Here is a 25585-nt window from a genome sequence, read left to right as displayed (position 1 = left end):
GCTACTCCTGTACGTCTCTAAGACTAAAAATGTCCTAGGATAGGATACTGATGACACATCAGTTAGTGCTTTGCCATGTGACAAAACCTTTTCGGAATTTAGTAGGCGCGAACATTTTTGCTTCCTTACAGGTATATTCCTACTATCTCGTCACTTTATTATATACAGGTTCTCTTCAAAGCTTCAATCCATGATGCCTTTAAAACGCTTGTAATAAATACTCGTTTAGGTACACAACAGTCAACAGTTTACCTTACTCTTAATTTGTGTATAAAATTAAACAAAAACTCCTTGAGAAGATATGCTTTCTTGGAAGGGCTTGTATGTGAAGCAAAATATCGTTGACTGCTTCCCGGCGTATTATGTCATGGTTGTATTCAAGCCGAATGTAAATTAGTTGTTCAGGCCTGCCATTTTAAATACCTAAACTTCCAAGTTCCACAAACACTGATCATCCAGGAGTTATATCACCAACCACTTAACACTTATTAACCGTTTATACTCAAGTGGCATTCTCGCTTTGCATCAATGGTGAAGTTAAGTAAAAATGTATACATAAAACAAGAACTTGCCTCTTTCTTTTTAATATACTTAGAAAGTCTTCGTCTGCATAAATTGGAGTAATTCCCCTCCTTGTGATACTTTAGTATATTTGGACGGATTTTGGAATTATTTAAAGTGATACAAGGTTCTTTATGGAGTAATTCCCGAAAATGCAACAACAATAAGAACAACAAAAACAATTCCAGCAATCACAATTGAAACAACAAAAACAATTGAAAAAGCAAAAACAACACCACCAAAAAGAGTGCGTTTAATCTTGTTTAAACAACAGAAAGTGAATCACTGAAGGCGCATTATGTAAGCCATAAAATCACCGGGTCTGAATTTTTCAGCTGAATGAATTTCGAATTACGTATCGGAATTTAAATGCGATCTGGATATTATTTCAACGTTTACAATATATGTTTGAAGGTATAAAACAATATTTACGAAAAAATACAGACAAGTATCTCAGGTGGAAAATCACTTTATTCTTACAAAAGTTGAAAACGGGAAAAAATACGGAATATGCGAATTTATCCCTTTCAAAATTAACAGTAAACATGTCTTTTACTAAAACTAGAAAATGTTCGATAAAAGAGATAGGCTGTTTTACACGCGATATACATTCTAAATCATGGCAAAACATAAATACGAAGATTTTTTCACGAATGTAGCTCTTTGTAATGCGGATCGTCATGTTTTTAAATTAACGAGATTGTCGAGCGACATGTTCAAATGTGTAAATTCTGCCCAAAAGCTTTCGACATCAATAAAAATACATTATATCAAGAACTTTTAATATTGTGACACAGAGCCACAACATTAGAATGAAAAAGTTAACGAAATAATGCTACAGTCTTATACATATTTAAGAAAAACATAATAATCAGAATCACCAGAATAGCGTATCAGGAATTAAGACAATAGTCGAATCTAAATGAATTTTTAAAAATGTGAAATAAAAGACTTGTGGTAAAAAGCATATAAGCAAGACCGATTCCTCAATGATTATAATGTGGTTTAATCGTGGGTGTATCAGCCATAAAAGATGCCATTGTCTTGAAAAACCAGGACAAATAAAAAAACATTCACTACGAAACATGAATGAGGGAGGATCAAGAAATCAGTTACCTAAATATAAAAGCAAATTGGAAGACCGCAAAATGTTTTACTCTATTCAGAAAGTTATATCTTGTAGTTAAGTGAAGAAACCTGTAAGTAATGGGAGTTTCAAGACTAATGAATACAGACAATAAACCAAGAGGGCGGTATTAGGTAAAGAAGGTATTAGGTAAAGAAGGTATTAGGTAAAGAAGGTATTAGGTATAGAATTAAAGTAAAAAGCTGACTAGAAAACAATCCTGAAAATCTTTTTTGTTTTATACCGGATAGTATTGTTCAAATATCGATGTTATCGATTATTCTTTTTCAGTAAGAAAGGTAACGTTGTGGAGAAAAATAAGATGACGCAAACGCAAATGTTAGTTATGGATTTAGAAACGTGCATTTCCTCGCTTTTTTACGGAATAACTCGACCTGTGTTAACAAACACGTTTACTTCAGATTAAAACAAAATGTTGATCAGATGTTGAAACCTAAATAAAAAGTAGCATTTTCGACCCTAGTAGCAATAAATGATGGATTACAAAAGATAAAAGACTTTGGCTTACTTTCACAAATTGATGACTGATTGCGCCTTGTCGCCCCTATTTATGAAAATGAAAACACAAAAAAGTGTATGTGCTGATTTTTCGACTACTTGAAATGCAGCTGCATATTCCAATGATATTAAAGCACACAGCTTATATTAAATAAGTCTTTAAGAGAATTAAAGGGTACGGATTCATACGGAGTTCAGAAAATGCAAATTCTTAAACTGGATAAGATACTTAGGTAGATGATTGATAGTAAAGGAGCAAAATAAAATCCAGAAAAAACATCTTCCATCTGATAACGCTGCTAAACTCCATGATTTCGTATAAAATTAGTATATTATTATACCATATATATATACAAAAAGTGGGTATGACCAGAACAATAAACGCTCTATGTTAACAAGCCTATTGTTAGCACATTTTCCTCCATAGATGAAATTGATTGTAGCAGTATATGCTAATAATTAGGGACTGGGTGCTGTATAGCCGCACAAAATCGGTGATGAATCTACATAGCCAATAGCATAAGCTTCGAAAATGTCATTGCGGACAGAGGGAAATTACAGCTAGATCGAACAATTGAGAATACTGTAACATTTTCACAAGTTTTATACGGAAAAGGATATTTCTGAAAAAAAGCAAAAAAAAAAAAAAAAAAACACATACACAAGCATACGCAAACAGGTGATAGCCATAATTTCCTCGAAAAAAAAAACAAAAAAACGGTATACCAACTTACACAGCACATAAACTAAAAACGCTGGCAGATAATTCCGTTGGCTTATAAATTTTAAAATATGATATATATCTTTAATAAGTTACGACGATGGGTGCTAAGATTGTTCCCTAAATATACGGAGAAACAGTAATAACGTCACTAAAGACGAAAATAAATTGTCAAGTCTGTTAGGCAATATTTTTAGGGAAATCCTTGTTACGTCAAAAGATGTGAAAAGCATAAGCAAAGAAAGATAATGTCTAAAGAAAAAAAAAAGCAAATCAGTGCACCATCATTTCATTTTGTGAACAAGCAATTCTCTGCGCAGATAGAGTAGTAAGGCTGGTACCCTACAAAAGATAATTCTCAAAGAATTTAACACGGGACATCTTGGGATTTCATGAATAAATATTTAATAAGACGTTTTAATTATTGGCTGATTTTCAATGAGATAGAAAAAAGTGGCGAAAGATTGCAGAGAATGCATACTTGCAGCTAGGGATTAACCATTTAAGATTATTCCCTGGCGAAATTCAGATGTCTCATGGACGTGATTTCATATCAATTATTCATAGCAATTATTATTAGCACGTGCTACGTGATGATTTCGGACAGTTTCACTAAATGGTCAGAAGTTGTTAAATACAGACAATTGATTGCAACAAATACGATAAACGCATGTAACTAAACGAAATTTTATACGTTTTGGAATCCCGGAAAATTTAGTCAGCAATAATGAGAACCAGCCCATGGGAAAATAATTTAAAGAATGTTTTCAAATCATTTTGTATTGTGGCTCATGTGATAACGCGAGTATAATATCCAAGATCGAACAGAAAACAAGCGGAAAACTTTAATTCAAACGAGCTCTGAAGAAAAATCTAAACGTGTTCACAAATGAAAGAAGTATTCACAATATCTATTTTGACACTTTACCGAACAACACTAAACCCAATAATACATCAATTTCATTGCCCGCATAGTTTATATTTTCAAGAAAAAATATGCTCTGAGTTTATAGGCAATCGTATAGTCCGGTAAGGAAACTATTAATAAAAGAATAAAACTGATTAATAAAGTCTATAAGGTAGGTATATTATTTAAAACTTCAGTGTTGGAAGGATTTTTTAATGTGAAGAAATAATAATAAAAAGTATTTGGCAAATTATATATGACATAAAACGAAAGAAACGTTCGTGCAAAAACATTACAATTAATTTAAACCTTAGCAAACTAGCGAGGTAAGAGTAAATATAAAAAATATTCCACACAAATCCTTCACGACGCGTTAGAAAACCCTGCCTCTAACAGTCACCGTTCTTCAAAGAAGTATACCCAAGCTCAGTGCCAGAAATACCAGTGTGTCGAACGTCACCAGGTGGTTTAATTAATAAAAGACTCGGAAATTAAGGGGATAAATGTTGTCTAAATGCTAAGAAGAGAATATATTAAAGCTGAAGTGCACAGAAAAATGTACATCACGAGGGTGAATGAATGCAATGAATACAGGTGTACCTGTGTCGAGACTCCTGACAGAAAATATAACTGGCTGTTAATCCATCTGGTATAGACAACGAAAGTTACGCAGGTTCATGCTAAAAACAATAGCGTCGACTACAGCACTCGTCCAATATGGCAACTTACCAAATTATTACTCGAAATGTATAACATATCAATTGCTTTCCTCCTTTTTAATTACTATACTTATTTGTTAATCAATGCAATAACGTTAAAATATTGTAACACGATACATTAACTTTGTTTGAAATTTTCACATCGATTGTATAAATAATGCTTCTGAACTTTCCGGTTATCTGTGATAATGTAATTACATCAGCCGTGTTTCATACTCAGTCAATAGGAAATGTATACTATTTAGCACCGAGTACTTCATCATGACTTTGAAATAATATTATGATCAGGATAGAAATCTTCACGCTTCTCGTAAAATATGAGTTAATGCACGGGGTTATTTATAAATGAAATTAGAACATCTACTACAGTAAGCTTTGGCCAAGATCAAAGTGCAGTATCTTTTCTTCAGATGCGACACTTCCACGTCTCGTTCTTTAAGTGGAGAAGAAAACCTTCACGACTGACACAATTTTTATTTTTGTACCTTTTCTCCACGTTAAAAAACGACCCTGGTGGCTAACTCTGTCCCGTGGGGAGGCATTGTAAATAGGTACAAGCTAAACAAAAATGAACAGCAGTTAATTTTTGGAGGATGTTATTACAAGGAAGAAAAATATACTATGCTGTATTCAAAAGTAGATAATGCTTCCGGAGGTTGTATCATGACGATTAAAATGTACTACACTACATTGTACTTAAAACGAAGTTGTAATGACGCGGAGGATGGTCTCATAAGTAAATGAACACGTATTGCGTCCTAAAGGTGATGCCAATACATGTTAGGATAGTATCATGGACACAATCAGTGCTACCCTGCGACTACAAAATAAAGAGGAGGCACTACCTCTGAGGTAATGCTAGAAATTATCGTACAAATATTACAACCGCGCATTTAAATAAATAGGAAACGTAGTTCCTGGAAAAAAGTGTCTAATTGTAACAGAATAAATACATTACTTTATTCCCAAAGATGGATGAATTTCCATGCAAAGATTCTCCCTCTTCGTTAAAATCTAGAGCAAATTACTTGACGGCAATATTGAACAAAATCGATTCTTAACTGTACATCTACCCATTTAAAGCAAACACCATAATAATTTTCATTCGCTTGAATTGTTTAGTCTAAAAATAGGAGTATAATTCCCTGAGCTTTTCACGTGTATCAAAGTGTATTATTTCTTCTAAGGGCCCAAGCGAGATCAGACCTTTTACAACTGCCGTAAATTTAAATTTCTTGGAAGTGTTTACTGTGTATTCTTGTTAAGTATTTTTTTTTCAAATCCATGTAATTAGTATCAATATATTTAATATTATAACAAAGCTGATTAAGTTGGTAGCATGAGAAGTCGGCTACAGGAAGTGACGTAACAGAAGAGAGAAAAGAACGCAAGTGTTCGGCAAGGCAGTTGTTCTGAGAAGTGGTGTTTGAGAGATGACAAAAAATACTTGTTCGAGACGTGGTCGATGATCAGAAAAACACATATGTTCGAGACACGTGGGTGACGGCTCAGCAATGGTGAAAAGTCACACGCGGCGGAAGAAGGTATAATGAACGTTTTAAATATTTTTAAAATGCCATGTTGGATAATAATAATAATAATAATAATAATAATAATAATAATAATAATAATAATAATAATAATAAAGGCTTTTGTTAAAAGAAAGTGAATTGAGTTTTTTTTTTCCATTTCATCATGTTGGTTCCACTAAAAGGTAACGATACTGTAAGAAAAAAAATGCACAACGTTACGATATTACAATTATCAGCTAGAATATTACGTATAAATATTAGAATATGGCAATAAAAACTGCATATATATTTTATTACAAAATATAATTTTATAAAGTGTTTATCAAACAAGTATGCAAACTATAAACACGTATAGATTTTTGTGTGAGTTTGCATAATTTTCGCAAACTATTATCAAATTATCTTTTGTATTTCCCGCTTTAGAACAATAAACATAGTACAGTTTAATTATCATTATCAAATTCTGTTCGTATACCGATGCTCTATCCTGAATATTGAGCATGATATCCTGTATAGAATTGAATTTGTAAATATCTATTCCTTTATATAATATGCATATTAATTTTGTGTAGTTTATGTTTATATATACATATATGTGTGCACATAACTGTGAATGTGTGTGCATATATGAATACGCAATGTGTTTGTAGATGAGGTCACTAATGCCTATTTATTTTCTCTGTGTCAATATATACATTTATCTCACACCTGCTATGAATGCTTGCAGTTAAATTGCATATTTAATTTGTTTCCAATAAATCCTATTATAACAGTCGCATTTTTAACGATTTCTCGTTAATTATAGAAACAACTGAGCCAAAATCAAATAAAAGCAATTTTCAAAATGATATTAAGAACAGCGGAGCTGAACATTTAAATTACTCTATGAGGACGATTACTGGCATAAGAAAAAGAAATTACTTAACCTAAAAGTGCAAGCAATCTGTGATGAATATTGATCAATGTCTAACAACTCTATTTACATATATTCAACTCAAACCGAGAGTAAGGCGCTACAGGTAATCAGATACATAAAGTGAATGGTATTCTAAATACCGAGATTGACCAGCGAGATGCATAGGTGCTTTACGTTTAAGTTTTTGCATTATAGTTTTATCAGTGAAGCAGGAAAAATGTAGAAGTTCTACGAAGGAAATTCTTAAAGAAGAAAGCTCCAACATGGGAGGATCTGTACAGTTGAGCAGTATGATCTTGCTGCTTTTAACATAATCATCTAATGCTCGTAGCAATGAGATGTTTTTGGATGAGACTAAACCCTGCGCAAAAATTAAACACTTGAAATCATCTGCCGATGCGTCAGATAGACGGAAATCATCGCAGTATTTATTTACCACGTACACGAAGGTTAGGTAATCGTCGTCATCGCTTTTTTGCAAGTTACAGTACTTCCATTTTCTATGATAGACCGTAGAATTCGGGCTGAGCAGTTCGGATAAAAGTTTGACTGATTCAGAAAATTTCAATTCACTCGTCTTCTTAGGGATAATATAATCCACACACTTGCTATGTCCTACGGTCCCCAATTTTCTCGAAATAGGCGAACTTTCTTAGCGTTGCTCCACCCTTGTTAATCCACGGTGAATAGGTCCTCATATCTCCGATAGAAAGCGCCAAACGTCCAACCACATCCGCTTGGTAGTTGAACGTTTCTATAGCGTTCCATATTGTACTTTGGGAAAAAGAAAAAATGTCGGCCTTGTATTCCGTTCTATCGAATATTTTTAACAATAGCTTTTCTTGTCTCTTTTGTTGAAGTAGCATTCTCTCCTCCAACGCTTGTTGTCTTTCTTGAAATTGTGACTGGAGCTGTTTATCACGTTGTTTTAAATTTTCCTCGCCTTTCTACTGCTGGTCTCTCTGAGCTTTGATTAGCTGTAATAATACTGCTTTAACGTCATCCAATCTTTTAATGTTTTTTTTCCAAACGCACGAAAAAAGTTATTTATGTTTTTGACTGGAGAAGAGAGATAAGATAATAATAAAAATAAAATGTCATTTCCTTAAGTGTGTGTGTCTAACCAGAGGAAGTGGCATCATGAGATAGTCCATTAATCCGATGGTGCCTAACCTAAAGTTAAAGACGATTAGAAGTTCAATCTTCTTAGTTGGTTTGTAGGTGACATGATATTATATTTATTATTATTAAAATATCTTTTTTCTCCTAAACAAAATCAGACTTTAAATAATGGATTTCACATCTAATACATTTTAAAATAAACTCAAGAATTATGGGGATCGAGAGGAATGCACTCCCTTATAAATTGTTTAGTTTTTATAAAACGAAATAATTTATATTTATTTAGATTTGTTTACACCGTATTAAGTTCTAAACAGATGGAAATCGTCAGTTCAAATAAATTGGTAGATTTAATTAGCATATATAATGCGTGCTTTAATTGCTAAGATCTGATTGTATTTATATTTAAATTTAAAGAATAAAACTTCTAGATATAGTAAAATTTCATTAAAATCTAAAATGATTGATACTGAATCGGGGTATTTATATACATGTTTTTTATTAGTGAGAATATATACTATTCAAAAATATATACTTAGAATTACAAAGAAAAATTCTAAAGTATTATATATATATATATATATATATATATATATGCATATATATATAATACTTTAGAATTTGTCTTTGTAATATATATATATATATATATATATATATAACTACTTAATTTACTCACATAAAATTAATATACGAAAGTATAAATTTATGCGTACACTTTAAGTATTTACTTCAAAAGTGCTCAATACGTAGGTAGAGCTGGTTAGTAAGTTAAACAATATATATAGCGATTAAGATACACTGAATATTCCGCGTTTTATCAACTCTAGGACTCTTCAGACTTATGCGCATAAGCCTGAAGAGTCCTAGAGTGGATGAAAAGAGGAATATTCAGCGTAGCTTAATCGCCATATATATTTTATAACTTACTATATATATATATATATATATATATATATATATATACACATATATACATGTATTATATTTAGTAGTATTTTTGCTAGTATAAATATTAGCAAAACAATATTCGTTTAAATAGATTAATATTGAAATATCATAACGTCTTTTAATTTCTTTCCGTCTCATTAGGTTCAACGAAAATGCTTGATTATAGATTATATAAAAAAATAATTAAAGAACGCACCTACACTCACCCACACTCACACACACACGAACACACACACACACACACACACACACACACACACACACATATATATATATATGTATATACATCTATACAAGCTGTACCCAGCAATGCCTTACTGTAGCTCAGTTTGTTTAAATGGAACACAAAAACAAAAGGACAAAATGTATGTTACTCATGTTTATGTTTTCAATACTTGTTGATGCACAATATCTGAAGTGTTCCTTTTTCTGTGAAATGTAGATATTGTCTAATTTCTCGACGGTTATACACGCAACATATACTTGTCCATGTGAGAAGCAATCGGGGTGTGGATATAAGTCACCCAAATGTAAAAATTGCCCCTAAGCAATGTTAATGGTTATTGCAAAGGCCAAGCGAATTGTAAAGTGCAATATATTTAATTGAAATATTATATTCGTTGAAATCATCAAATTCCCGGCCGCTGCCATTTTTTTCCTTTGAAAATTGAAAGAAAACCTGTTTAAATATAACCAACAAAGTACGTGAGAGCCCGTTGATAATTCAGAAGAAGGAAAGACAGAAACGCAATGTAAAATGTTGAACGATAAGTTTTAAGAAAAGGGGAATAGTTTGGCCAACTTTTTTATTCCAATGAATATCCTTATTTTCCAACAGTTTTTGCCTTCAAATGAAAATATCCGTAAACATGTTGGTGCTTCGTTGTTATTGTAGCTAAATTCCGAAATCGAAATATTGATTTTCAAGTGAAAACAAAGGTATCTACTGAATGAAAGTACTCAACACTTTTAAGAAGAGATAAAGTAAAAATGAATTATTAAAAAAAAATAATTTAGAAGAAATTAGAAAATTTAGGCATTTCCCTTGTGATTACATCCCATGTCACGTGACAAAACAAACAGCTGAAATAATTTTTTCGTAGAATCATGAAAGACCTAAGTAATTGTGGCATGACAATAAGACAGATAACGTTGCTTATTGTTACAATTAACAAAAATTGGAGCAATTATCATTATTTTTTTAAATTATAAATCAACTTTTGAGCTGTTGGATTTAACTACAATAATGGAGCATCACCCCTTTTATCGGCCGATCTGTGCAATGAACACCCTGCATACATTTTTGGTACTCTTGCAGAATTTAACCCGGATTCTCTTGATTTTCCATAAATTATAGTTCATGATCAACCTGCAGTAACCGGATTTAGCCGAGCAATATATAATAAGATTTTAAAACAAAAAATGAAAAAATAGAAATAAAGTAAATTAAAAATAACAAAAAATCTACTGTAAATTTAATCAATATATATATATATATATATATATATATATATATATATATATATATATATATATATATAAATGTAAATTTGGTTCGTTACAAGCGAATAAAACCATATTTCTACGTAACCAATTTATTTGAAATTTTCAGACAACCCATCTTTAGAGTCAAGGTATGTTTTTATGTTATTAAAATGAATTTACTTTGCGAATTATTAAAATATTAAATAAAGTAAATATATTTTTTAACCGTTAGTGCGAATCTGCTTTGTTGATAAAACTGAACTTCCGGTTCGATTCATTTCACAGCCACGAATTGACGAAAGATTTCATTACTCGTAAGTAAAAAAAAAAAAAACATAATTCATTTGTTTATCTTCCTAATTTTTTAATTTACACATTTTTTTCTGTATTATATAAGGCCCCAAAAAGTTTGTCACTTGCTTTTTGAGTTTTTTTTTTTTTCGTTTTTCGATATAAGATTGGTTGGTAAAGTACAGTTTTTTTTTTGTCCGCGCTATGTTTTAAATCGTATTTCCAGGTTTAATTAGTTTTATTATGTTTTTTATTCAATTGTAAGGTTAAAATACACCCTCCCCTCCCCATGTAAAGAATGGCTTTTTAAATATTAACGTTATTATTACAACACGGATCACTCTCTGCAAGAGTACTGTACTTTCACCTAACCTATCTTTAGAGTCGAGGTATGTTTTTATGTTATTAAAATAAATTTAACTCGCGAATTATTAAAATATTAAATAAAATAAATATATTTTCGTAAGCCATTACTGCGAATAAACTTACTCATGCAGAGAGTGATCCGTTCGGAAATGATAACGTTATTATTTAAAAAGCCATTCTTAACATGAGGAAGGGAGGTTGTTTTGTACCTATTCTTACAATTGAATAAAAAAACATATCATAAAACTTTAATTAAACGTGGAAATACGATTTAAAAATAATAGCGCGGATCACTCTCTGCATTAGCACAAAAAAATAATCCCATATTTTAAAAATTTAAATTCATTTACGTACTTACCAATTTTTTTCATTTTAAAATTTATGTTAAGGCTTTTCACTCATGAAACATTACGTTTTAATTGTTTAGTTTCTTTTCACGGTATTGTTTACATAAAAAATTTGTTTCAACTTTTTCTAAACTGTTTCATTTTTACGACATGCCTCAACGTATTATAAAAACTCGAACCTCCACTTGTTAAAAAAACGCCCTTCCATAAACCTCGAAAGCCGTTCTTAATATGGGGAGGTTGGGGGTGTTTATTCCGAAAGCCGTTTTAACATGTGGAAGTTAGGGTTTTTACTGTTTATAATATGCTGGGGCAAGTCGTAAAATTAACGAAGTTGCTATCTATTATTTATTGCAAAAATTGCTTGAAATTTATTTATTTGACAAAAAAAATTACATTTTGGTACTCCTTGGGCGTTGAGTTCCATGGCAACCAGTAGAAAAAAATAATAGCCGCTCCCTTAGTCCCCCACCCCACCCCGCACGTAACATATTTTATTTACTGACGTTGCCGTAACTAAACGATTATTTGTCACATTTACAAACATTTATTTATTTATTTATTTTTAAAAAGTTTTACTTTTTATGAATATTAACAGAAAAATGGGTACTCATGCAGAGAGTGATCCATGCTGAAATAATAACGTTATTATTTAAAAAGCCATTCTTAACATGGGGAGGAGAGGGTGTTTTGTACCTATTCTGTACTTTAACCTTGCAATTGAATAAAAAAAAACATATCATAAAACTTTAATTAAACGTGGAAATACGATTTAAAAAATAGCGCGGATCACTCTCTGCATTAGCACCGAAAAATGTTACTAAACATTTATTAATAATTTCTCACTTTTACAAACATTTGATTTTAAATTTCTTTTTAAATGACGACTTTTATCGACTTTTTTTTTTAAATATTCCCCCAAATGGTGTTTATTCAAAAATCCGTTGTTAACATGGAGAGGTTGAGAGTGTTTTTTCTGAAAGCCGTTCTTAAAATTTGTGGATGTGGACCTAATGTAAAAAAAAAAATAAATAAATTTAAAAACAAAAACTAAATCATTTACTGATAACTTCTCACCTTTACAAATATTTTTTAATTTACATGCGCGGATGAACAAATTATTGAATAGTGCGAAAACAAAACGTTTTTGTAATAAACTTCGGGATAATTTTTTGGGTAAATATTTACATTTAGATCCACCTCCACAATTTTCTTTTTTAAATGACGACTTTTATTGATAAATAAATTTACTTCTCCGCAACTTTTATTGATAAATAAATCTACTTCTCTGCCACGGGCACTGAATCCCTCCTTTTTTAATAGTATTTTCGGGTGGGTATACTGACAACAAATATCAGTTAAATTTTGCAAATAGCCCCCTCCAAAAGTGGTGTTTATTCCGGAAGCTGTTCTTACGATCAAGATGTGGGGGGGGTGATTATAAGGTGGACCTAATCTAAAAAAAAACAAAAAAAACAAGTTTTTTATGCGCACATAAGCAACTATTTTTTATTAACTTTTTTTTTACTTTTTTATTTAAAAATTAGTAAATTTCAATGAATAGAATAATGAATCATTTATCATTAATATGTGTTTTTGGTTTTCTGCTGAATGAAACTTTTTTTTTCATTACAACAAAAATGAACCAATTTAAATCTTCCGGCATGCGTTTAAGGGTTACGAAATTATCAATAAATCGTTTAGTTACTAAGCTAACGTCAGTAAATAAAAAAATTGTTACGTGCGCATGCATTAGCCTTGACTAGGGAGGGGGCTAAGGAAGCGACCATTAAATAACTATGCTGGCCGCCATGGAACTCAACGCCCAAGGAGTACCTAAAGTGGCACTTATGCACTTATGTTATCGTGCTATTTTTTAAAATAGTATTTTCATATTAAATTCAAATTTTACAATATGTTTTTCTTTTATTAATTTGTTAAGTGAAAGTACAGATAACCCGGTCGGTTTCTAATGTGAGGAAAATCTACCCCCCAAAGGGGTACTCTGGATAATAACAAAACATTAAAATTACCTCAGTCTCGAAAGATTTCTTCTCTACTGAACGAGGAAAAAAACGGTGAAGTGTAGTTCACCTTCTGTTTCTCTCCTCCTCTCTCTTCCTCTCTTAATATCTCTCTCTATCCATCTCTCTCTTTCCCTCTCTCAATCTATCTTTCTCTCTATATCACCCTCTCCATCTCTCTTTGAGTCCCTTTCTCTCTCTAACTCCCTCTATCTCTCTCCTTTCCTCTGTCTCATCCCTCTCTGTTTCTAACTCTCCCCCTATCTCTGTTTATCTATCAATCCTTTTATCTCTATCTCCTTCTCTTTCTCTATTTTCCTCTCACTTTCTCATTTCTATCTATATATCTTCCTCTCTATCTACCATCTCTAATCCCTCATCCTATTTTAGTCTCTTAAATTAATTACAGTGAATAAAGCATTGTAAAAACATGGATAAATCCTATTTTACTCACCTAATTTACTGACTGTGAGAATAGAAGTTATTTGGAAATTACTGCTACCTTGAACAGCACCAGAAGTAACTGGTAAAACCTTTCTAATTAAATTGATTTTGGCAGCCATTTGGTAACAAAATGGCATAGCCTTAGCCCTCGCTGCATGAGGAATACCTGCGACCTTGCTGCCAAGTATAAGAATTATTTATTCTCTTTAAAACATTCAATTTTTCAAAAATCTCATGTTCGGCATCTCCAAAACATCCAATATGGGGAAAATATTGCAGAAATGCAAACTTATTGTTAAGGATGAATGCACAATGGTATGCAAAAAATCACTTGAGGCTCTTGGTAGATCCTTGCAAGATTTGCGTGGCAATGTTAGACCATTTGGGAATGCAGTAATATTGCTTGCAGGAGATTTCAGACAAATGTTACCTGTTATTCTTCAATCAACACCAGCAGATGAAATAAATGCTTGCCTCAAATACTCTACTTTTTTGTTCCATGTGAAGACATTAAACTTAACTCAAAATATGCATGTGCAATTGCAGACTGTTCGATCCGCACAAAAACGTTTGCATCACTTGTGGGAAATTGGGTACTAAAAAGTGCCAGCTGATCAGAGTTAAGGGCAAAATTCTTTGACTTTTAACTTCTGTAATTTCTGTAATTTTATTTCATCAAAAGAATAGTTAGTTTAAAAGGTTTTTGCAGATATTCAAATTATAAGAATTCCATTTGACTGAGTGAATGAGCTATTATTGCAGGTCAATACAAAGATGCCCATGAACGTAACGCTATTATTCAATGTAAAATTCCAAGTGAGGTAGTCAAATACAAATCCATTGACACATTTGTGAAAACAGATAAAGTGGTTAATTATCCAACAGCTATATTTGCCAGGGATGCCACCGCATGTATTTAAACTGAAATTTGGTGTACTAATTATCATGTTTTGAAATATAAACTAATCCAAGCTTTGCAATGGCAGATAGCTTGCAGTAAAAAAAAATTAACAAACAATATCATAGAAACACCAATCCTAACAGGACCTTTCACAGATGAATATATCTTCATTCCATGCATTCCTATGATTCCACCGGATACATCATTACACTTTAGGAAATTGCACTTTCCAATTTTATTGTCATTTGCAATAACCATCAACAAAGCACAGGGAACAATCTTTACAATTGTGGGCCTTACAGTTACACACTGACTGTTTTTTCACATGGACAATTTATGTTACGTATTCAAGAGTCACCAAACCGGAAAATCTCTATATCGGCTAAGAAAATAGAACAACAAAAACTGTGTACCCATGCAAAATGGAAAATTAAACCTATCAGAAACATGCTTTTTCTCATTTTGGAACTTTTTCCATTGCGCCAATTTGAGCCACAGCAACGCGTGGCAGGGTACAGCTAGTATATATATATATATGTATATACAGAGATAGATGCATAGATAGATAGATAGATACATAGATAGATATAAAACTGAAATTGTCTGTATGTGTGGTTACGTGTGTGTACATTTCCTTATCAAAATACTCTGTCAATTTTCAGTCTACAGACTCGAGATTTAATATAAGGCGTAGTGATATTGGGGAAATGTTTTTAATCAGTTTTCGGCCATAAATTTTACAGTCGAGGCGTCAACGTTCAAGAATCTTACCTTTGAACACTCTACTAAAGTCTCCCGCAAATTCTGGGTCTAACTCTTGCAATTTTGGATGGAGATTACTTAGACATGGATTATATTTTTAATTTGATTTAAATCCAAAAAAATAAATGTTAAAGAGTCAAGATTGGGGTCAAATTACATTTACGATCTCTAACAAATTACTCAGTTAATATTTGATCTTTTATTCACACACGGAGCAAGTTTTTTAATTTATTTTCAGCCGAGAATGCCGCAGTTTTTTCAGATAATTTTGGGTCCAAACATTCTAAATTTTCCTTAAAGACTATTCAGATAGGCAGCAAGTTTTTCGATCAGTTTTTTGGTGTACATGTTGTTGGCAAGGAGTCAAAGTTGAAAGATTGAAGTTTGCTGACTCTACCAAACTCTTCCCCCAATTTAAGGTTTAAGTAGTTAGAATTTTAGATATAGGTTATCTAGACATGAGTCAAAAATTTGTTTACATATATATATATATATATATACATATACGCAATTTCCGTTGTAGTGTTTAAATATTCCTATCTATCAAGTATATCACTCTACCTACACATTCCTTTTCTGTATGTATATTTCCTAATGTTTTAGTATATGCGTTTACTTACATATTGCTTGCTTTATCCGGAATTTTCAGATATCGGCCATCCTCTCCCTATTTTTTTTTAAATTGTCTTTTAATAACTGCTGTTGATATTTTCTTAAGCAATAACCTGTACATTTCAGTTGACCTTTCTTTGCTCTATTGTTTGGCGCATTTAAACGTCATCTTGTTAGGGTCATTTTGATATTTGCTTTTCTATTTTATATTTTGTTCAATCACAATTAAATCTTTTTTCTTTTTCTTCACTAATTTTTTCTCTCCTCTTCTTCACACATTTTTCTTAATTACGCCTTGTCTCGGCAGCCGAGTTTAACGCATATCTTATTTTTCTTTTAATTATATTATTGGAATTCTTTCCTCTTTTCTTTGCACCAATTTGTGAATTTTTCCACGGATTTCGGCCTTTTGGATTATTTAGGGATATCTTCCAATTATGCGATTTTCTTGGATTTTACTTGTGCGAATGAAAATTTTACTAACTTTCTGTGATTTACATTTTTGGATTTTATCGACATTGGATACTTTATATTTCACCAGACTATCCATTCAGGTGAAATCACCTTTCATTCACCCTATTCCCTCTACTTCACTTTTTGTTATCAAGTAAGAGCTTTGACTTATTTGCAGTTTTATCAAATACTTTTGCAAGCAAAATCCGATCCCGCATTTTGCTTATTCCTACCCTCTATGGAGAAGGAAAGTATTTCTTCGAAACTCCGCAGATTAATAACTATCCACTTATTTAGTGTTTCCTTTTCAACTAAAATATGTTTTTAACTCTTTTTCAATGTCTTTTTTAACATGTTTTTAAAACTATTTGCTCTTACATATATATGTATGTATGTATGTATGTATATATATGTATATATGTATATATACATACATACATATATATGTAAGAGAAAATAGTTTATAAAACACGTTAAAAAGACATTGAAAAAGAGTTAACACACACACACACACACACATATATATATATATATATATATATATATATATATATATATATATATATATATGCACATAAAGTTGTGAATATTACATACGGCCCGGGCAAAGCCGCGCTAAACTGTTAACATATATATATATATATATATATATATATATATATATATATATATATATATATATATATATATATATATATATTTAGGATAATATACATATATATATATATATTTATATATATATATATATATATATGTGTGTGTGTGTGTGTGTGTGTGTGTGTGTGTATTATCCTAAAATGGCATTTGTACGTTTATTTACTTTTATGGTTTTGCAATTTTTTGTCAAGAAAAGTTGTTATATTCCAAGAAAAATTTAATTTTCACCGCAAATTATGTGAATGAATAATGTTTCAAGAGAACTTACATTGTTTTATAAAGAAAATTGCTAATACGTTTTTTGTTTTGTAAACAGAATTTGTTTTTTCATGTGAAAAGATGGATGCATTTTGTCGAAACCGTACATTGTTCGGTGAAAAAAAAAGTATTTTTTCAAGAAAATGTACAAAATATTTTTGTCAACAGATGTCAAAAAATAAACAGCAAAAATACTCCCATCACTCAAAACTAATTTAAAAATTACAATATTTAAAAAAAAAAAGCTAATCTCGATTTAGCGTTTCAACATTTGAAAAACGCTTAGCATTATCCAGTGATTTCCGCTCAAACTCTAACCATAATTGGCGGAAAATCCCGAGGATCAGTATGAATTATGCAAGAGTATCATTTTATAAATGTTATCTTTATTTTAATTTTTGATCGGATCATTAGGGATTGCAAACAAACAAATCAAAATAAAGAAAAACAATATTTAAAGAGTGTGAAGGTTTTAATACAACGTTTTAATAAACCGATCCCCCTGATTGGAAACAGTCAACGGAAACTTGAAACCGAATTATTGCCCTTCGGTTGGGAGAGGTTCATTTCTTTTGTTTTTTTAAATATTTTCATCACATTCCCCCAGATTTTGCAACGACATTTTTAAATGCCAAAAAAATCAATATTTAAAGATTTGTAGGCATCGCTCAGCTTCTAATACAGCCTTAGAAGTCTCTGGTGGTTTCATGATGCAACTTGTTTTAAATAAATAACTTAATGTTATTTTTTAAGTAAAAATAATATTTATGTTTGGATATGGAATCCAAAACTTATCTCACTCTAAATAATTTAGGTAACGGAAATCGGAATTAACGCCAATTAGTAAATTCGTCCTCAACCAATGACAAACAATTAAACACACTCCTCAATAAATAGGTTTCCTGTATCCATCGAGTAGTACCAAATATAGGGGGAAGAATTACCAGAAGACTTTATTTGAAACTGAGCACCCACTAAAGAAATTCATTACTGATTTTTTGTGCATCTTCTGTCAGTGTATTTAGAAAAATTGAAAAAAAATACAAAAATTATGAGTGGTGTGTGTACTGTACAGATTTCTTTTTTTTTTTTCGATTAAATTTTGAACGATTTTCCTGTCAAATATTTTTATACACATTCTCATGAACATACTAGACTACCTGTGACCCGTTGGGTCAATATGTTATATTAGCTATGGAATTAATGTATGAGCCTGACACTTGTGACGTAAAGAAAATAGTTTTTGTGACATAACAGAAATATTTATATGAAAGTATATTAAAATGAAAAAAGAATATAGATAGATTTCTATGAGTCGTTCTGTTTATACTTGTTTATTTAAAAAACAACTTGTAGTCATTGAAGTATAAGTGGTTTGCCATATTTATAGCTACATGTGCACTGAACTAACGTCAAATTTCATTTGAATTCTTGAATTTCCTGAATAGAATTACATGATTTACAATAGTGGCTAATATCTATTTTCGAAAAATAAGTAACACGAAAAGCGATCTCACGTTGTAAAATAAAATCACATTTAATTGACATCATTACATTTTCATTAAATTTTACACATTTTAACTTGTGAAACATTTCTTGTATACTCATATTTTTCATTTCATACATGTGAACAAACGTCTGTTTATATTAAGTGAGATACCGGTGCTTACTGAAGGAGTTTCTTTATAGTGATTATATGTTTCGAAGATATTTGTATAACTGAATGGCAAATACGCCTATAAAACTGAATAAACATTAATAAAAACGGTACACTGATATCCTGCAGTCATTTAATATTTGCGAAAATGTGTTTGTATATATGTATTCTGCAGTCAAAAAAATATTGTAAAATTGTAATGTTTTATCGATGTCACGTGACTAGTAAATCATCGGCGGTGATATTTTCCCATCTCAAAAATGGCACGATCGTTACAAAGACAACCATCTAATTTGTTAATTGAAAATTAAGTAGAACGTTATAATTAAAAAGCGATAAAAATGCTATACTAAAATGTCGAAGAAATCGGTCCAGCGGTTAATTAGGTTAACAGTAAGTAACAAAGCTACATTTATTTCTATAGTTGAATCCGCGCCTATTTTTAAGTTCTCTTATGATAGATAAGTATATTTATTATTTGAGCTCAAAGCCTTAATAAAATAAAAGTAAAATGAACTTATTTAGTTTTTACGTACATATAAAACTATACTTATCTTTCCAAAGTAAACGCCATTATACACTTTTAAATACTAATACATTGGAGAAGTGCTACAAACGCATAAGAAAAAAATTAGCGTATAACATCAGCATTATGTTCTTTGATATAAGGTTCGAAATAAATATTTCTGCTTAGAACATCAATGCGCCATAATACTTTAATTAAAACCATTATATAAAACAATTTATAAAATCAACAGTAGACTGGCTGCAGTGCAATGTAGGCTACAATGTACTTCAAGGAGGCGTGTGGGGCTTTCTCCCGGGATGGCCATCAATTTGTGTGATTGAAAAATGGGCGATTTTACCGATTTCAAATACAATGTGTCGAAATATATCATAGCTTCCAGCAAATACATTACAACTATACCATTCACAACATTTCAATAACGCATTAGCTTTATGTATATTAAATTTCGTATATGGTTATGTATGTTTATTATCATAAAAGAATTCATGGTTATTAATGTTGGTGTAACCGAAAAAAGGAAAAGATTAAAATGTCTAATATCTATGATCAAAGAACGTTTTAATGAGAATTATTCATAGACTGAGTATACAATACACATGCATGCCACCTAAGCTATTATCTGTAAAACTGAAGGTTACAGCAAAAGAAAGTTAAAATACAGATTTCTAAAATACTCCAACCACAGAAAATATACAACTAAGGTAATTATAAATCATAGTCAAATTTAATTTTAAATTATGCTTTTTATACGTTCAACGTGAAATTATGTATTATATTATATTAGATGAAGATTAGTAATTTAGATAGTTTGAAAAATATTTCCATCCTAATGGCTATATGCATAACCTTGCAACAGATCTAACAATTTTTCGAATATACGAAATATTCCTTAGCTCCCAAAATGTGCAAAGAAATAGTGGCACGGGTTATTTCGACTGAAGCCTTATAGATTTACTGTAGCCCAAGAGTGCCTGTGTGCATGGCCTCACCTTCATGTGCCTACTTATCTTAATGACCACGAATTAAAGCAAACAAAACTCTTATACAAGAAAGACACAAAGAGACTTTACTGAGTTCTCTTCAAGGTTTTGTTGGAGAAAATTGTTTTAAGGAGAGTGAAACTTGTCAAGTAACTTACTAACTTTAGAAAGACGTCATACAATGAACGGTGGCATCTGTAACATTTGCTGATATCTGTTTCCTACTTCATTGCGAAACGTTTCACTCGAATGATTCCAATGGAATTGAAATCTTCTCGCTCGAAAACCTGACACTTACTCATTGTTCAACCTTGTTCATTGTTTGACTTGTTGTTTCTGACAAATTCACGTCACGCGCCTCTAGTTGCAATTCGGTTTGCCAATAGGTTATCATGCCATACAGAAAAGTTTTTAAAAAGTTAAAAACAAAACAACACTAGCTTACTCAATCGATATCGTATGGCGCTGAGTTGCTCCTATGTAAGATACTGATCATAAAGATCTTAGTGTTTTAAGGTCGGTTTGTCTGAACAAATAATATACAATACAGTTGAAATATTCATTAATTCTTTAAGCCGTTAGTGAACTAATCTCTAATTTCGATTTTACTACATCTCACATAAATTCATGAGACGAACATTAAGATGTAGTCGAATTCCTTATATTGGTGTGCTTCTTGTGTAAGCCTCCCCACTACACCTGGCCTGCTGGAATGTCCGCTCCCTTGGGGTGACTTCCTCTCTTGACAGTTTTCATCCTCGGAAGTCTGCTGTTATCGACCTGGAATTACTCCGGTTGGGGGTGGATGTCTCAGCACTAGGCGAGACATGGCTCACTGGAAATGGCTCCATACGTGAAGCTAACTTCACATTTTACTGGACTGGCTACCCTGACTTGGAGAGACCAAAACATGGAGTGGGTTTTGCCATCCGCAACAAGCTGCTCAGCTTTGTCGAAACTCCCGTCGCCATCTCTCCCAGATTAATGTCACTACAGCTACACACCACCTCTGGTCCAGTGTCCCTATTGTCTGCCTACGCCCCAACCCTCACCTCGCCGGATGACCAGAAAGATGCTTTCTATCTCCAGCTGAGTGAGACCCTCTCCAAAATCGACCGCGGTCACCGCATAATCATCCTGGGTGATCTCAACGCTCGAGTAGGCAGTAACACCAATGCCTGGCCTGATGTCCTGGGTCCTCACGGAGTGGGCTCTATGAATGAAAATGGACAGCGTCTTCTGGAACTCTGTGCTACACACAGGCTGTGCATCCCATCAACCTTCTTTAAGGGCTCACCGTGGTCGAAGATGACATGGCAACACCCACGCTCTAAGCGCTGGCACCAGCTGGACCATGTGATCACTCAAAAGAAGCACCTCCAGGATATCATCCACTGCAGGACAATGCACTCTGCGGACTGTGACACAGACCACTCACTTGTGCGCTGTAAGCTTAAACTAAAGCCAAAGAAAATCCACCTGTCTTGCTCAAAACCACTTTCAACGCTCAATGTTCTTGCTACTAAGTCCAAGGAGAAATGCCAACATTTTCAAGCTTCAATACAATCCACCTTTGTCCAGTCTGCACCCCCTCAGGATGCTGCCTCTGCCTGGCTGCGGATTCGTGACACTGTTGGAGTTTGCGCACTCTCCAGTTTTGGTAGACGTACAGTAAAGCAGCCGGACTGGTTCAGACACCACGCGGACACACTCCATCAAGCACTAGCAGAAAAGCGAGCGGCAAGACTGGCTGTGATGCAGGACCCCTCTCCTCAAGCTACTAGCCTCTGGAAGCAGAGCCGCTCAAAAGTGCAGCGCCTAACTCGAGAGGCTAAACACAACTATTGGAGTGACATCTCCAAGCGTGCTGAAGACTGCTCTGCCACCGGCAACACCGGTGGCATGTACCAAGCTCTGAAAGAGGCTCTAGGTCCTCCTGTGAAGAAATCATCTCCTTTGCGATCTCTGACCGGAGAACTACTCACCAATCCTGATGATCAGCTTGACCGTTGGGTGGAGCACTACAGCTCACTGTATGCTCAACCTGTAGCAGCTAGTGAGGCTGCTATAATAGCTGCTGTTCCCCAACTACCAGTCCTCCATGAGCTAGATTACGACATCACCATCGATGAAGTACACAAGACCATCAAGCTACTGAGGAACAACAAAGCCCCCGGCGTGGATGGGCTACCTTCAGAAATCTTCAGATGCGGTGGTGACTCACTAACTGAGGAACTCCATCATCTCTTCTCAATCTGCTGGAATGAAGGTACTATTCCCGATGAACTTCGTAACGCCAACATAGTTACCCTGTATAAGAACAAAGGGTTTCGCTGCGACTGCAACAACTACCGTGGCATATCTCTACTTTCCCAGCCTGGAAAGATCTATGCCCGCTTAGTCCTGCCACGTCTCCAGATTATTGCCAACAGAATTCTTCCTGAGAGTCAATGTGGCTTTCGACCTGGCCGCTCTACCACTGACATGATCTTTTCTGTTCGTCAGATCCAGGAGAAATGCATTGAGCAAGGCCGTCCTCTCTATGCAGTTTTCGTTGACTTGACGAAGGCCTTTGATTATGTTAGCAGATCAGGGCTATTTCTAGTCCTCCGTCTACTGGGCTGCCCTCCCAAACTCCTGAAAACCATACAAGAATTTCACGATCAGATGAAGGCTACAGTACAGTTTGAGGGCTCTCGTTCTAAAGAGTTCCCCATCTCTTGTGGTGTCAAGCAAGGCTGCGTGTTAGCTCCTACTCTGTTCGGAATATATTTCTCAGCTGTTCTGCGCCGAGCCTTCCCAAACCCAACTGGAGTGCTCCTTCACACTCGCAGTACTGGAGGCCTATTCAACCTGGCCAGGCTACGCTCAAAAACTATGGTTAACCGCGTACAGATCCGTGAACTCCTGTACGCTGATGATGCTGCCTTCATCGCCAACTCGGAGGTTGAGCTTCAGGCAATGTGCTCCTCCTTTGCTTCTGCCTGCGAGGAGTTTGGTCTCAAAATCAGCCTAGGCAAGACGGTGGTCTTTGCCCAGCCTGCTGGGCTTTCACCCATAATAACCGTAAACAATCATGTACTGTCAAACGTCACCAAGTTCACTTACTTGGGTTCTACAGTTGATAACACCAACAGTCTTGATTGTGAACTGGACTCCCGCATTGGAAAGGCATCAACAACTTTCGGCAGGCTTAGTGAGAGAGTCTGGAAGAACAAGTCCCTCTCGCTACACCTAAAGATCAAGGTTTACGAGGCCTGCATCCTCAGCACTCTCCTGTATGGCAGTGAGACTTGGTGCACCTACCGCCGACACGAACACCGTCTGAACGCCTTCCACTTCCGATGCCTGCGCACAATTCTTGGATTCACATGGAAGGATCATGTACCAAACACAGCTATCCTCTCCACGACCAAGAGTACTGACATGTACACAGTGCTGCGCATCCGTCGCTTACGTTGGGCTGGCCACACCTGCCGCATGGACGACAGCCGGCTACCAAAAGCACTTCTCTTTGGAGAGATAGCTGATGCCCCTCGCTGTGCTGGCAGGCCACGCCTCCGCTACAAGGATGTCCTGAAACGTGACCTCCAGGTCTTCGGCATCCCTCACAACACTTGGGAAACCTCTGCCGGCAACCGAGCAAAGTGGCAAGCTGCTATAAGATCTGGTGCCAAAAGATCCTGCCAGCAATACACAGACTTCCTGAACTGTAGAAGACTGAAGCGCCTTGCCAATCGTCGTCCTCGACGTTAAGGGCCTATCTCTCTGTGTAAGCAAGATTAACGATTTTCTCGTGTTTGCTGATTTAAAAATAATTGAAGAGGTGTGATGATTGCGAGCCGTGAAATTGAATCTGCCTCGTAAATAGCAAGATAATTTGCCAAAATTATTTTCGCTCAAATAATTCCGAAACATTTACTCACCATTGAAAGGTCCATTTTGACATGCAGGTATGTTCCATTCCCAATCGTGTCTATTAAATAAAAAAAATATTTGATTAACATATATTAAACCCGATTATTTTTTATTACATTTTCGTCCCAAACAAGGCACATTGCCACTTTGGTGTAGGGGGCTACTATCAGGGTCAGCAACTACTGGGGCACTATGTAGGGATTTGGGCAGCAAGATGTCGGTTCACGTTACACTTGAACTTCTGAATGGCAGTACAGTTAGGGAAGCAGGATCCGGGAATGGAATTCCAGAGTCTAGCGGTTCTAGGGAAGAAACTACTGGAGTAGAAAGATCTTTTACATATAGGGATCTCTACTGTCTGGGGGTGGGATTTAACTTCCTGTCGGGTTTGTCGAGGGTGTCTACGTCGTGGGGGCACAAGTGTCTGCAGTTCGTCAGAGCATTCACCATTAAAATACTTGTAGAACAAGCAGAGAGGTGCAACGTTTCGTCGATGGGACAGAGGCTGAAGCTTAGATGCCAGTTCAGGGCCTATCTGATTGGCGACTCTTTTTTAACCTTATCGAGGAGCGAGAGACTAGTAGCAGATGCACCAGCCCAGATGTGACGACAATACTCCATACATGGGCGAATGGTGGCCTTATAGAGATACAGGATACTTTCAGGTGTCAGTAGTTTTCTACCACGGTATAGAGAGCCTACCCTTTTCGCAGCAGCCCTGGCAATGTTTACAATATAATTGCTACAGCTCATGTTTCCTGTGAACGTTAGGCCAAGCAGTTTGAAAAATGTACTCTAAGACAGGGAGTCACTGGCCATTGCTATTG

The 25585-nt window shown here is 34.1% G+C and overlaps 1 protein-coding gene across 1 annotated transcript in view; it reads right to left on the bottom strand.

The window, feature by feature from the left end:
- The window catches only part of LOC145246762 (sucrase-isomaltase, intestinal-like), a 1547717-nt gene that overhangs the window by 177679 nt on the left and 1344453 nt on the right, over positions 1-25585 (bottom strand). Inside the window, exon 22 of the mRNA XM_080108534.1 lies at positions 24767-24816. Coding sequence (XP_079964660.1) covers positions 24767-24816 — 50 coding nt within the window. The remainder of the gene's footprint in view (positions 1-24766; positions 24817-25585) is intronic.

This window comes from Euprymna scolopes, chromosome 24 (assembly GCF_053919585.1).
Source record: "Euprymna scolopes isolate OS-2025 chromosome 24, ASM5391958v1, whole genome shotgun sequence".
NCBI lineage: Eukaryota > Metazoa > Mollusca > Cephalopoda > Sepiida > Sepiolidae > Euprymna > Euprymna scolopes.
This window is presented reverse-complemented; position numbering and strand designations above follow the sequence as displayed.